The sequence below is a fragment of the Parasteatoda tepidariorum genome, chromosome 1, assembly GCF_982258835.1.
Source record: "Parasteatoda tepidariorum strain Cologne lab strain chromosome 1, Ptep-v5.0, whole genome shotgun sequence".
In the NCBI taxonomy this organism is placed as follows: Eukaryota; Metazoa; Arthropoda; class Arachnida; order Araneae; family Theridiidae; genus Parasteatoda; species Parasteatoda tepidariorum.
The window spans coordinates 119,305,398-119,320,093 of NC_141755.1; the positions used below are offsets into that span (position 1 = coordinate 119,305,398).

The 14,696-nt window shown below is 26.6% G+C and overlaps 1 protein-coding gene across 1 annotated transcript in view; it reads right to left on the reverse strand.

Moving 5' to 3' along the window:
* Positions 1 to 14,696, reverse strand: part of LOC107446822 (DNA polymerase delta catalytic subunit) — an 87,323-nt gene that overhangs the window by 49,168 nt on the left and 23,459 nt on the right. Inside the window, 2 exon segments of the mRNA XM_087157383.1 lie at positions 2 to 156; positions 2,446 to 2,638. Coding sequence (XP_087013509.1) covers positions 2 to 156; positions 2,446 to 2,608 — 318 coding nt within the window. The 5' untranslated portion in view covers positions 2,609 to 2,638.

Sequence of the window (14,696 nt, forward strand, 5' to 3'; positions counted from 1 at the left end):
GACCAAACATTCTCATAATTGGCACAGGTCCAACCTTACAGCCAGGCATCCCTGGCACTGGCTGTCCAATATAATATGCAATATCAAGTTGTTGAAACATAATACTTGGGATCAATAGGCGGGGGGGAGGTGGACGTGTCCATTTGGCATTGATTCAACATCTTCTCCTGGAGAGGAAAAAGAATTTAAAAATGTTACATGTTAAAAATAATTAATATATATATATATATATATATATATATATATATATATATATATATATCTAATTTCAATAATAATGATCATTTTATTCAGACAAAATAATATAGTATAATATAAAAAAGACTAAATATAGATAAAGAATGTAGCTATTAAACTCTAATTAAATTAAATAGTTTTAAAAAAATAGTTACCTATTTTGCTATGAATAATTAAATATTTCACAACGCTTGAGTTGGCATTTTTTTAAAAATAAACTATTGATTTGAGCCATAAATACTTTTTCATACAGTATAATTTACATTCACGCAACATAATTTACATTTTATGGTTGTGACTGTTTTAAAGAAGTCAGATTTTATTAGTATAGAAGGCTTTTCTGTGAAAAAAACCATGAGAAAGGGTAATGTATATATAAATTACTATATTATGGTTAAAATCAGAATAAGAGCCTAAATATGGATTAAAGTGACATGAAAATTGCAAATTATAAATTTATATTGGCTAAAAGAAAAATGATTTGTTATTTAATAAACATATTTCAACTATGCCCCATTCAGTTTAAGTTTACTTAATTACAAATTGTAGAGTTAAAACTTTTTAAATAAAATCAGCATATAAATAATGAAAGACTTGTTCTTTCAATAACCTCTTGAGTAACTAAAAATAATGATCTTTTTAATGCTTTCTGATCTAAATAATTTACTCCTCATTTGAAAAATGACAAATTAGGTCAACGTCATTACAAATCCATCACGGTGTTGAGTTTGTTTAAAAACAACGATGATGGTTTTTTAATAATTATGTAACAGTTTTAATTATTAAATACCTTAATTATAATATTGTTTATAAATAATTATAAGCATTATTAATATGTTTTAATAGATTTTTGATTGATAAGCATTTCAATAATCATTCTCGTAGCTTTCTTAGCATCAAAAAATATGAAACGTCTTAAAATAAATAAAAAAACCAATAGCTACTGTATATATATATTTTTTTAGATTTAAAATCTCATATCAAAATATAAGTGGCACATTAATAAATATTTAAATGCATAGGTAGAACGTGTATGTATATCATTAATCACTGCATTATTCAAATAAATTAAATTTAAGATGGCTAAAAAAATTCAGATCATTTAAAAATAGTAAAGATATGAGGATAATAATTCCCTTTATTATAAAACAACCATAACAAAAAAATAATTTTAGAAATAACTATTGTGACTAAAAGTGAATAAATTTGGAAAATTATTATTTTTTTAATAATAAATTACTTAAAATTATTTCGTAAAGAAGAAAAAGCAAAAAAAAAAAAAAAATACATAAGGAAGAGAACAAAATCAGAGAGAAAACTTCCAAATCATGATCTATGCAAAAATAATCACCAAATGACTAGTGATAAATTTAAAAAAAAAAAACACAGAAGGGGAGGAAATAGGGGTAAATCTGTATCTTGATCTACATATCAAAATAATCACCGAGTGCAGTGTAAGAAATTTACAAAAAAAAATAATAAAAAGTAACCAACTGGGAAAATTTATAAGATCTATCGCTCAAACAACAATCGCTAGGATGTCGCTAAGATGTCGGGGGAGGCAACGATTTATACCCTACAAGTCAGTTTCCTTCTGTTATATATATTTTTTATTTTTAGTTCCTAGCTGGCCATTGCAATGAATAATTCTGTATCAGAACCTGATACCAACTTGAAGGGTATAAATTGTAGCTAACCGTAGACAAACTTTTATTTTAAAAATTTGAGAGTTTAAAATCCATTTAGAACCTCGGAAATTGCAGTTGATGTCACAGATCAAGATATAAAGTATCCGTAAATCAGAACTATTACAAATACACACCAAATAAAAAAATTTGGTATCCTGGTAAAATAGTCAACCTTTACCAAAAGTATAAATGATTACAAATGCTTTTAAAAAGGTGATGATAATAGAGTAATAATAAAGCCAGAAATAATCAAATCACACACAATTAGACATTAAATTTAATAAAAATATTTAAAATAAAATGCCTGTTGTCCTCATCTTCTTCAAATGTTATAACTAAACAATATAAATAGCTGCTTTTGAGCAGTTACAGAATCTATATACATATGTCACTGACTAAACTCAATGTTTTATCATAAGAAAACAACGAAACGAATTTTCACTAACTAGTAATAAAAATGTAAATTAATTCTAAATTATTTGCATTAAGCAGAAAAAAAGTCGTTAAACTTTTCCCGTACCTATTAATTCTGGAGATTCAGCCCGCATTTCCTCTTCCAGATCATCCATAAGAGCTAATTCATCTTCAAATTTACTTCTTTCAAATTCTTCTTCGTCATCATCATTGGCTTTTTTAAATTTTTTAGCCGCACCTTGGCTACCAAAAGTCTTTCTTTGACTCATTTTGAAAAGGAAATTTGTAACTTATAATACCTACATTAGTGAAAATAAAAGAAATATATATATTATTCAGCACAGTAAAATTTCACGTTATAACAAATTCTTAATAAAACTTAAAAGAGAAATTCTCTGGATTTGTAGGATAGAGTATTTGGCACAGCTCATAAGTTAAAACTATAGCCAAACAGAATAAAAATATGATAATATCCCCAATAAAAAAGATAATCCAAACTAATATCTTACTATAATTAGAAGAGCAGAACTTTTTTTCCTAAAAAACAAAAGGACAACAATTAATACTTTGCGGCGCTTTTGTTTATTTTTAGAGCTAGTACGCTTTCGACTACTTATTTTCGTTAAACTTGCTCTCTGCTTCAGTGTTGCCAGAACTTAAGATTAAAAAGTAGCGAATGAGAGCTCCAAAAGTAGCGGATTCGAACATTTTGTAGCCCAAAAAACTATGTTATATATATATATATATATATATATATATATATATATATATATATATATATATATATATATATATATATATATATATATATATATATATATATATATATATATATATATATATATATTGTATATATATATATATATATTGTATATATATATATTGTATATATATTGTATATATATTGTATATATATATATATATATATATATATATATATATATATATATATATATATATATATATATATATATATATATATATATATTATTGCTGGCACAAATGATGTATCATATAATCTTAGTTTATTATATTAATTTAATCTTCTTTTCTCTAATATTGCTTTTGGATAAATTTTATTCGGGAGTTCTAAAAATAAATTTGAATGACAAAACAATCTCATAATAGTGATAGAAATTCATCGCGCCAATTCTGTTGAGATGGAATATCAGGTGAGGTATATTATGAGGTATTCTATGGTATACTGGGCCAAATGAAGATTGTGATGAAAACAGAAGAGGAAAATTACACTTGAACCGGATCGTATTTAATAAAAAGCTTTTATTTAATATATTTGCAGAGCTCGAGATACAAAACATAAAAATATATTATCCATGATAATGTTCAAAGTTAAATACATTTTGCATAGTAATATTAATAAGGACAGGCCCTGGGAGACAATTCCCCCACGACCTGCCTAAACTAAAGCCAAATTAAAAGTGCATGTAATTTTGTTCACAACGGACACAGGAGAAGCTTGGATAGGAGATCAAAAATTGGCGATTTATTAAAATATAGCATAGCCATAAAGCATATCAATATTGGGTTTAGTTTAAAAGAATACCTTGGCGATCACGAGGCGCCACCAAATTTATGAAAATTATTACAACCATGTAACTGAAACATTTTTTCGGTTAGAAATGTAGAATAAAAAGTTATAAATCGATTTTTGTTTTTGATTAGGCGCGACAGTGAATTAATAATCTGCATTAGTAATGAAACCGTTACATTGATCTATACGAGAAGAATTATATATTTTATGTTCGTTTTGAAAGTCCTTGAATTATTTTAAATATAATTCTATTAATAAAAATATGCTTAGGAATCAAAGATATTTTTTAAAGATAGGAAATAAATATGTAATGACAATTGTTGCATCACACTCATCATTTCCTTACCGCCCAAAACAAGTCCACAGCCTCTCAGTCTCTCAAGGGGGGCGTTATCGGCCCCCTTGAGAAACAAATGTTCTAGAGAGACTCTGTGCAGCATAACAAATCAAGAATCCAAAACTAATGCTGATGCGTTCTCAGGAAGAAGAAAAAAATTATTTTTCAAAGTAGATAAAGAAACTGCAAACTTTTCAGAATCATTTTATAATAGGAAAGGAAATTTTTAAAAAGAAAGTATTATTATTAAGTATTTCTGTAAGAAAGTAGTTCATTTTTATGATTTGTAGCGTTTGAAAAATAATGAGTAGCCCAAATTCGATTTTGAGTAGCGGGGACTTTTAAAAGTAGCCCAATCCGCTACTTGTAGCCCAATCTGGCAACACTGCTCTGCTTGAGATTAATTCGACTTAAATTTAAATAACCGTTTCAAAATGCTGTTGTTGTTGTAGTTCATTTACGTCGCACTAGAGCTGCACAATGGGCTATTTCAAAATGCAATGGCTGTTGCTTAGCTGCTCGACTTTTTAATAAATAGACCCACCTGAATGGTTGATGACACTATCACTTTCATTTTTATGATACTGGGTCTTCTTTCTTTGTTATCCTACGTACCAGTGTGCCCCCTCTGAAATTTTAGTGAGGGAGGAAATAATATGTTTCACCCCCTCCTGAAATTTAAACATTCGAGAAAATAAAATCAAGTAAAATTCCAATTAAAAAATAGCAAAAAAAACAAAATTTTTAGAAAAAAAAACCCATTTTAAATTGAACTTTGAAGCTATTTTCCTCTGAAATTAAAGTAAGAGGTTATAATAAATATAAAGACAAGGCTCTTTTTTTCAACTTAGAAGCTATTTTTCAAAAATAAGACTTTATTTTCCTCTGATATTTAATAAAACTGCAAAATAATGCGTTTCGCCCCTTCTGAAATTTAGACAGTCACAAAAATGAAGTCAATTTAAATTAGTAAACATAGAGGAAAAAAAAGCCTTTTTCCCCAACTTAATTGAGGGGGGGAGAGGTAAATTAATTTAATTTAATCGAGGGAGTGAATTAATAAATTAATTTAATTTAATTGAGGGACGAATAATGCGTTTCGCCCCTTCTGAAATTTAGACATTCACAAAAATGAAGTTAAATTATATGTTAGTAAACTTAGAGGGAAAAAAAAAACCTTATTTTTTTCAACTAAATTGAGGGGTCGAATTAATAAATTAATTTAATTTAATTGAGGGGCGAATGATGCTCTTCGCCCCTTCTGAAATTAGCTATTCGTGAAAATAAAGTTAGGTTGGTAATTTCAGAAAAAAAGGAACTTTTTTTAAATAAAAAAAAAAAAAAAAAAAAAAAACACTGTTTTCTTCTGAAATTTAATTGAGGGAGCGAATAGTGTGCTTAGCCCCTTTTGAAATTTAGACGTTAGTGACTATGAGGTCAAGTTAAGAAAAAAAAAAAAGGAACCATTTCTTTTTCTACTTTAAAATTATTTTCGAAATCAAAATTTTTATTTTACTGAGATTTTAGGTTGAGAGGGCGAACAATGTGCCATTCGTGAAAATAAAGTTGTTAAATGGGTAATTTTCGAAATTTTTTTTTTTCAACTTCAAAGTTGTTTTTTTTTTAAAAAAAGAAAACACTCTTTATTCTGAAATTTAATTGAGGGGGCGAATAGTGTGCTTAGCCCCTTATGAAATTTAGACATTCATGAGAATGAAGCCAAATTAAGTTGGTAACTTTTTAAAGAGTCTTATTTTTTTCTACTGTGAAGCTATTTTTAAAATATAAAATTTCATTTTCCTCAGAAATTTAATTGAAGGGCGGCGAATGATATTCTTCGCTCCTTCTGAAATTTAGCCATTTGTGAAAATAATGTCAAGTTAAATTGATAACTTTAGAAAAAGAAAATTTTTTTTCCCCACTTTTAAGTTATTTTCGAAATCAAAAACTTTATTTAATAGTGAATTTAAATTGAGGGGGCGAATAATGTGCTTCGCCCCTTCTGAAATTTAGCAATTCGTGAAAATAAAGTTAAGTTAAATTGGTAATTTTAGAAAAAAAAGTACTATTTATTTCTATTTTAAAGCAATTTTCAAAATCAAAAATTTTATTGAAGGGCGAATAATGTCTTTTGCCCTTTCTGAAATTTAGACATTCGTGAAAATAAAAATCAGTTTAATTGGTAATTTTAGAAAGAAGAAACTGCTTTTTTTTTTCAGACAAAGACTTTTTTTTTTACATATGATAACTTTCTATATACGTAATTAGACGGGGAAAAAAAACAATTTTAAAAACAAAATACTTCTTGAAAAACACATTGCATATTAAATATATCAAATGTTTAGAAAACTAAAACAATTTCATTTCTTTTACCCTTCCCTGGAAAGAGTGATAAAAGGCATCCTCCACTGATAAAAATTGGTTTCAAAGAATCCCTTGACTTTCAAGAATTTCCTTTCCACCCACCTTGGCATATAATTCTGGTGGCCAAACCCCCCACAAAGACAGTTATTTGACTCCTCAGAAACAGCCATCTCATGTTACTCTATGGGAAAAAGTACTATGGGAAAAGTATTAATTTTTGAAAATTTTAATGCTGAAATTATAAATGCTGTTGATAGAAGATAAAAAATTGATCCGATCAATACTATTGTAATTTAACATTTCTTAAAAATGAGAATATTTCTCTTTATCTATTGAATATTTTTATTTTCCGTTTCCAATTTCGATTTAAATCCAGATAAATGAAACTGGAACAAGATGAGAAAAAACCTACACATAAAACTGCTTAAATTTTATTTTTCCACATATTTTTAAAAATTTTATTGTTCTCTTTAAAAATCCGAAAGCAAATAATATTTATTGTCAAGACAAATCATTAAAAAAAGTTTTTTTACGTAGGAAGAAAGTTGTATGACGTTTTTCTTTGGTATGATATTTGCTTTGGAATTTCAAATAAATAAATAAATAATCCTGTGTCAGGCCATAGATAATTGCATGACGACGTGAATATATATATTCTGATCAGATACATGTCATTCTGATCAGAAGTTTCAATAGGCAAAATATTCAAAAATGATTCTTTTTTAAAATATAGCCATATTTTTAGGACTGGATAGGAAATATTTGGGACACACTAAAGTAACGCAACTTTATTTTTCCCTCGATGTTAAAGATATAACTGCCGAATATTTTTTTAATTGTGACTTTTTAAAAGGAAAGCATATGTGATTCATAAAACCCTAAAATTTTATACAATTTCTATAACACGCGTTGAAAATTTTCGCTTTGAAACCAATAAGGGATTTCATTTTTTATAACAATATATTAAACAGATTCAAGAAGTTTTATAAAATTTAAACTTCATGACTTGCATTATAATTACCTTTTTGACTAGTGATACTTTATTAAAGACTTTTTTATGATTATTTATTTAATTTTAACTTTGAAGCTTTCATTGCAAGTGATATATGAGTCAGTTATAAAAGTTTGAAATCAATGTAACAATTCAAATACTTACTGAAATTGTCTGAAAAATTAAATTAAAAAATAATAATAAGTAATAACTTTATAAATTAAATCAGCTCCAAATGTTATTCTTTTTTAACTATTATATTTTATCTCATACGTCATATGGTAACCATATTATATATCGACAGAGATACACTTTCATCAAAGTTTTAAATTAAATCCATTTTTTGATGTTATAAAACCTTCGAAATACAATTTTCAGTATCTATCTGACTAGTTAATTCCATTATACTTGGCTTTCTGCATACCGTATAATAATAACAATCTGAATCAAAATATTTTTGTTTTATTTGATGGACTATATCCTTAATAGCTTCGTTTAAATTTTTTTTCTTTGATAGACAATCGAACTCTTTTGGTGTTAAGATTGTTGTTTTTATCATCAATTAACATAAATAACGCACGTCGCATGTTGTTTTTATCATCAGTTTTCAAATTCATCTTATCCAATTTTATAAGTTCTATAACTAATTTGTTTTTCATTTAGTTTACGTAAAATAATAAAACTATAATAATTAGTCTAATTAAAAGTTAATTTCAGTAAAATTTTTAGAATTTTAGAATTTATGTACAAAAGATAAGTTATTTCCTAAAAAATAATTTCGGAAAGCTAAAAATATGCAAAAAGGAAGAAGTATGCATCACAGATCATGCATCAGTATGATAGAAGTATGCATCAAAGAAAAAAAATTGAGAATTTCTTTTAAGATTTCAACTGAAAGAGAAAAAAGAAGTCCCTGGGCAAACTAGAAATCATGAGCCATCATCGATTTTATAGCTAATACATTTAGTGTAAATTTCTGTTCTAATTATTAGTTTTCTGGATCGCTCATAATGAAAATCCTCTTCTTAAGTTTCGATTGTTCATGCGATTTCCTGACAATTTTGAGGAATCTTAATTAAGAGAATATGAATTGTAACAATAGTTCATTTCGAAGAAGCAAACAAAAATTCATAGCTGACATTTACACCCAATTCTTAAAAAAAAGTTTAAAACATTGTTCAGTTATATAAAGAATTAGCATCGCATTTTTTACTAAAAGTGATAAAAACAAAGATAAAAGAATTTTTACATTCTAATTGGTCAGTTAAATGTGAAAATTTACGGAATATGTACAGAAGCGTCTAAACCGCGCCAAACACAAATTATTATTTCGTTCAAGAATAAACGTTATTAGAGAGCTCTTTCGCGTAATATCTCGCACGCTCACGCACTTTTAATTTGTGATTCTGTGCAGTGCAGGCACTTCAAATAATCTCGACTCGCGTTATTTATGTACGTGAACGAGCGAGAGGCTTTCTATTTTATAGCAAAATCGAACAATGTATTGAGCGCAAATAAATAAACAAAGCGAGCACTCTTAGATCGGATTTTCGCAGGACTCAACTTGAATGGCTCGAGAGCCTAACTTTAAGTATGCGAAATAATTAGAGTAGACGGTATTAAGAGTCAAGAAATTTCCCCCACAAAAACGTTTTCAATAAACATTTTGCTTTCAACGTATGCAGATTCTTTAAAATAATGGGAATAGCCGCAATCTGGAAAAAAAATGGTCCCAACAATTCAGTCAGAACCTTCTCATGTTTGCGATTTATAATTTTCAATTATTAACAGGGTGATTCTAAGGTTGCTCAATAATCTTTTAATTTATTCCTTTTTTTGTGCGTCAGACATAGTTTAATGCATTTTTTGTCAGTATACATGGCGTAGTAATTTGATTTTTGTCTGACTTTATTTACTTTCTATATTTAGTCAGGTATTATTGAAACGCATTTTCCTCATGTTTTAATTTTCAAACTTCGTAGTTTACTTTAATTTTTTGTTAGTTAGTTTTAAAAATATTATTTTCTTCGGATTTTTTTCTCTATAATTTTCTCTATAATAATTTTTATTCTTCAGTTCTTGTTATTTTTCAAATATTTTTAAGCTAAATGGGACTTTTTGTTTTGTTTATTTTTATTTACTCATTAATAAAATAATAAGTCTTCATAAAACTATGTAATAAATTTTAAAAGTACCACAATTTTTTCAGATTTATTATTTTTTTAAATGTAAATATTTTTTTCAATTTCATTTTTATCGGATTTTAGCTTTTACGCTGCTTATGTTAATGATATTTATCTTAATTGTCTTCTCTATATTTTGTTATAATAATTTAAATTCTTTAAATATATTTAATTTAATTTATACTTTTTTTAAAATATTTTAAAAGTATATAACATATAATTTCCCAATATCATAAGGTTTTTCAAAAGATCTATTCAGCTATCCATTTTTGTTTTGAATAGCTATAATTCAAAAAATAATATTACATTGTTCAGTTTAAAAAAAATAATAACCATGTAACCTCAAATATATAATAAAATTTTGGTTATAATTTTACAATTAGTTAATGAAAATTCCTTCATTTGTTTTAGTTTTTTCATTCCTTTTCCTTTACCATGAAAATGTAATTAATATGATAAAGTTAATTCTACTTCGTTGAATTACAGCATATATGTTTTAAATTGTATATTTTCCTTTTCTTTGATGTTGTTGCTGTTGTTAATTTGCGTCGCACTAGAGCTGCACAATGGGCTATTGGCGACGGTCTGGGAAACATCCCGGAGGATGATCCGAAGACATGCCATCACAATTTTGATCCTCTGCGGAGGGGATGGCACCCCCGCTTCGGTAGCCCGACGACCTGCGCGCGAAGTCGAGCACTTTACGGTAGCACAGTTTAACGAGGACCCATACCGCACACCCTCTGTCCCTACGCAGACTGATCCAAGTGGTCACCCACCCGCACACTGACCGTAGCCAGTGATGCTTGACTTCGGTGATCTGCTGGGAACCGTGTCTTAACGATTAGCCCACTGCGGGACGCGTATTGACAAAACATACCGTAGATTGTAAACGTGGCGATTGCAGGTGGAGTTGGCGATGGATTACGCGTAAATGTGGTGGGAGAACGAAATTACATTAACCTAAGCAGTGTAATTCGATATTTTCTTCTTCTCCTCGACTAGCCATTATGAATAAAAATAACTCATTAATTCCCTTTTAGCAGAGAAAATAAAAAAGAAAATAACACCTTTTTATTGTCAGGTTCACTTTACAAATACACTGTATTCATATTTTATTAAGCGCTATAATTTATATTTTATAAAATGATCTAGTTTTTTGATAAAACAGATTCAATTTTTTAATTTTTTTTACAAGAATTGTGTTTGCGAAGAAATAAAAATAATTTATTAATGAACCAATCACAAAAATTAACGTAACATTTTAATACTATGTTTTATTGAAACGCTATTTTGAAGAATTAATTCTATTTAACTTTTATTGTAAGAAAACATAACCTGTTTTATTTTAGTGATATTTTCTATGAAATCAATATTCTCTATAAAAGAATAATGTAAGCTTTTTTATAAAGATTATTTTTTTAGAAATTAACAAAGACATATTACTTACTAGAAAAAAAATAGAGTATTCTAAAATGTTATCACGCTTTAAAGTAATAGTTTCTTGTAAACGAAATAATCAATATTTTTAAAATAAAGTTTGAAAGCGTTTGTTTCATTACTAGAAGCATTCATTATAAAAAAAATATATATATTAAATTACTTTTTTGCATAATTTTATGAAATAACTTTTTTTTGGAATGAGATGAGATTTTAAACTTTGTGAAAAATTGATTCAATTCCTTAATATATATAAAAGTCGGTAAATACTTCATTCATTATGGAGGTCATAGATAACTTGATACCTTTTCAATATAAGAATAATAAATGCAATTAATAGAAAATTCACAATTTTAAAAATATATTTTATTTACACGCATTGCGTACAGGTTATAATGCAACTATCATACGTAACAAAAAGTTATAGATTCCTAAATACTGTTATATGAGTTTGGTAATTAAAAAATAATATAATTAAAAAATAATATAATTAAAAAATAATATAATTAAAAAATAATATAATTAAAAAATAACATAATTAAAAAAAATTTCAACCTTCAATTAAAAACTTCCTGTTGTCATATATTAATAATAATTATAATTTTTAGCAACTTTTTTGGGCACAAATTTTTAATTCTCGAACTTAATACTATCCTTTATATGAAAATACCAGAAAATTTAAAAAAGAAAAACTATATTTTAAAATTGAGACATTGGCGACCACAGAGGTTAGATGTATGTGCTGAGTTTAAATAAATTATATGTTATAAAACTCACATTTAAGATTTAGATCAATTTATTATCAGGTCATAAGAGTGTTTTTTAATAAATAAATGTAGTGATTGTTTGATTTACAATTGTAAGGTCCTGGGTGTTTAATGTTAAGTTATACATTTCTTTAGAAATAATATTTGAAATATGCAAAGCAGGGCGGAATTCATTTCAACTTAAAAATCATCAACTTAACTTTCAATAACTATAGATAAATAAAAAACAAAAGTTTGATAAAAACTTTAAAAGAAATACTTTTAGAAAAATTCTTTCTAAATAATATTTAAATAAAACACAATCACTTCGTCTGAGTGATTCTGTAAGAAATTCTAAACTTTACAATTTTACAAGTTAGGTGAAAAGTAAATATCTACTATAGTGGTAGGGAATTAAGGAAATTCTAAATCTAAAGTTTGAGTCCTAGAACGTAAACATCTGATCATTAGATCAAAAGTTAGTTTTAGATTTTTCGTTTATTGCTCACTGTACACTAAAAGGAGATTTTTTTTCTTTTGAAATTTTGATTTTAATGCCCTTACTTCAACCTCCTTCGAGTTATGCTTACTTTATAAATTTAATCTCAACTTTATTTTTCTTTTCACTTTTAAACTGTAAAAGACTTTTTCTCCATTTGTAAATTATGAAAAAAGTTATTAATCTGATTGCGTAAACAGTTAATTTATTAAAATTGAACATTCTCAATTAATTCCTTTTAATAGTCATTTATATTATTAATAATAATTATTTGCACAAAATTATAATAGAGGAAAGTTTGATTAGAAATTTAAAAGTTCTTGCTACAATAATTAGGGAATTTCTATTGACAAATTCAAGTAATTTTTTTCCGGAGCAAAATGCATTTTTATTTAAAATGGAACAGTACTGACTTAACATTTATACGATAAAACACTCTCTAATCGCTAACGCCGATGACAGGAAAAAAATTTCTTTTTTTTTCTTTCTTTTCCACAAAAAGTTTAGAACTTAAAATGTTGTTCTTTCATTATAAAGCAATAGCATAATATTCTCGTATCATGTAAAACTTGATAACGAAGTTACTTATCTACCGCTTTACAGTTATAAAATGAAATGATTATTGAATTCTACTTGCATTTTAAAATGTCAATGTCTCCATCGTTCAATGAATTTCACGATTATTTTTATAAAACTGTGTATAATGAACATTTCAACTAAAATAATTAGTACAAAATAGCTGCTAATAATTCTCTTAAACATTTATAAATATTATACATTTATAAATTTCAGCTTTTCGCATTATTGCTAAATAACCTCTACGTCGAAAAATATTCAAGGAATTCCATAATAACTGAAAATTAAATAAAACTTAAAAAAAATTGTAAATGGTTATCGAGCAGAACCATTAAGTTTAATTAATGAATATAGAATTAGTAGCAAAGTCAATGCTGAACAATAAATTTTTTTTTTAATCTTTTAAGTAAACAAACTTTATTGTAATAATCATTTCATTATTAAGGATTAGAGGTTATTGTGAAATTATTAATTTTAATAAGTGGATGAGTAGGTAAAGAAGTTCACTACTCGAAATACGCGTATACATTTAATGAAAGTTATGAAAATACAGAAGGGGGCTATGGAGGTAATAATATATAATTTTTTTTATCTTAGTTTTATTACGATCTTCTAAAAAACGCTAATAAACACAATTATGTTAACAAATACAAACGATTATGTCGGAGCTATAACAAAAAAATACGCTTTATATTTCATTTAATGCAGAAGAATCTAATGAAGATCACCTTATTTGAAACTTTGAAATGTGACACCCATATATAACTTGGTGAATGATAGATACGTGATACCGAAAACTAAACAAAAACATAAGCACACAGCTGTTTGGCGATTTGCGAGACGCTCCTTCAACGCCGATAGATATTTTCGCCAACCCCTTTACAATCTACGGTATGTTTTGTCAATACGCCTGCGGGACCCCTTTTCTTTGAATATATTTACAATTTTTACCTAGGAATGAACCAGAAAAATCAGAAGATTTCTTTAAAATTCAAAGTACTTTTTAAATAAGATTTAATTTGAGAAACCAAACTATTTTACGTCCTTCATTTGCTGTAATTTTTATACAACTTGTGCTTTATCATTAAAATTAAATTAATATGATAAAGTTAATTATCCTTTTATGTATACTGAAAATTTGTATTCATGATCAAATTAAAATCTATGCCGGAATCAAAATGTGAATCAAATGTCAAAATGTGAATCACAAATTACTTTTGATTCAATATGTTTTTGAGAAGCAAAAAAACCATATTATGTCATTATGATTAACCCTTTCTAAGGCCGTGGTAAGTATAATTACTCCTTATTTTTAAAGTCCATGGTGAACTGTTTTACCAATTTTAATTTAGGTTTCCATTTGATAATAATTTAAGGTTTCTTGCAGTGCGTTTGAACAAAATTGGTTACAATTTGTTAGTTTAAGAAAACGTATATAAGTTATAAAATACATAATTCCTTCTGAAGTTTGTAGTATTTATAAAATTTATTTTATAAATAACTCAAAGTAAAACTCAATAAGTTTCAAATAGGTCGTGATAAATATACTTACCACCAAAAAAAATAAGTAAATAATAAAATTTAGATTAATTTTTTATAAGCTAAATGCATTATTCTTTCTTGTATCAATTACAATTCTAAAAATACTTTAATTTACCTTTACTAGAAA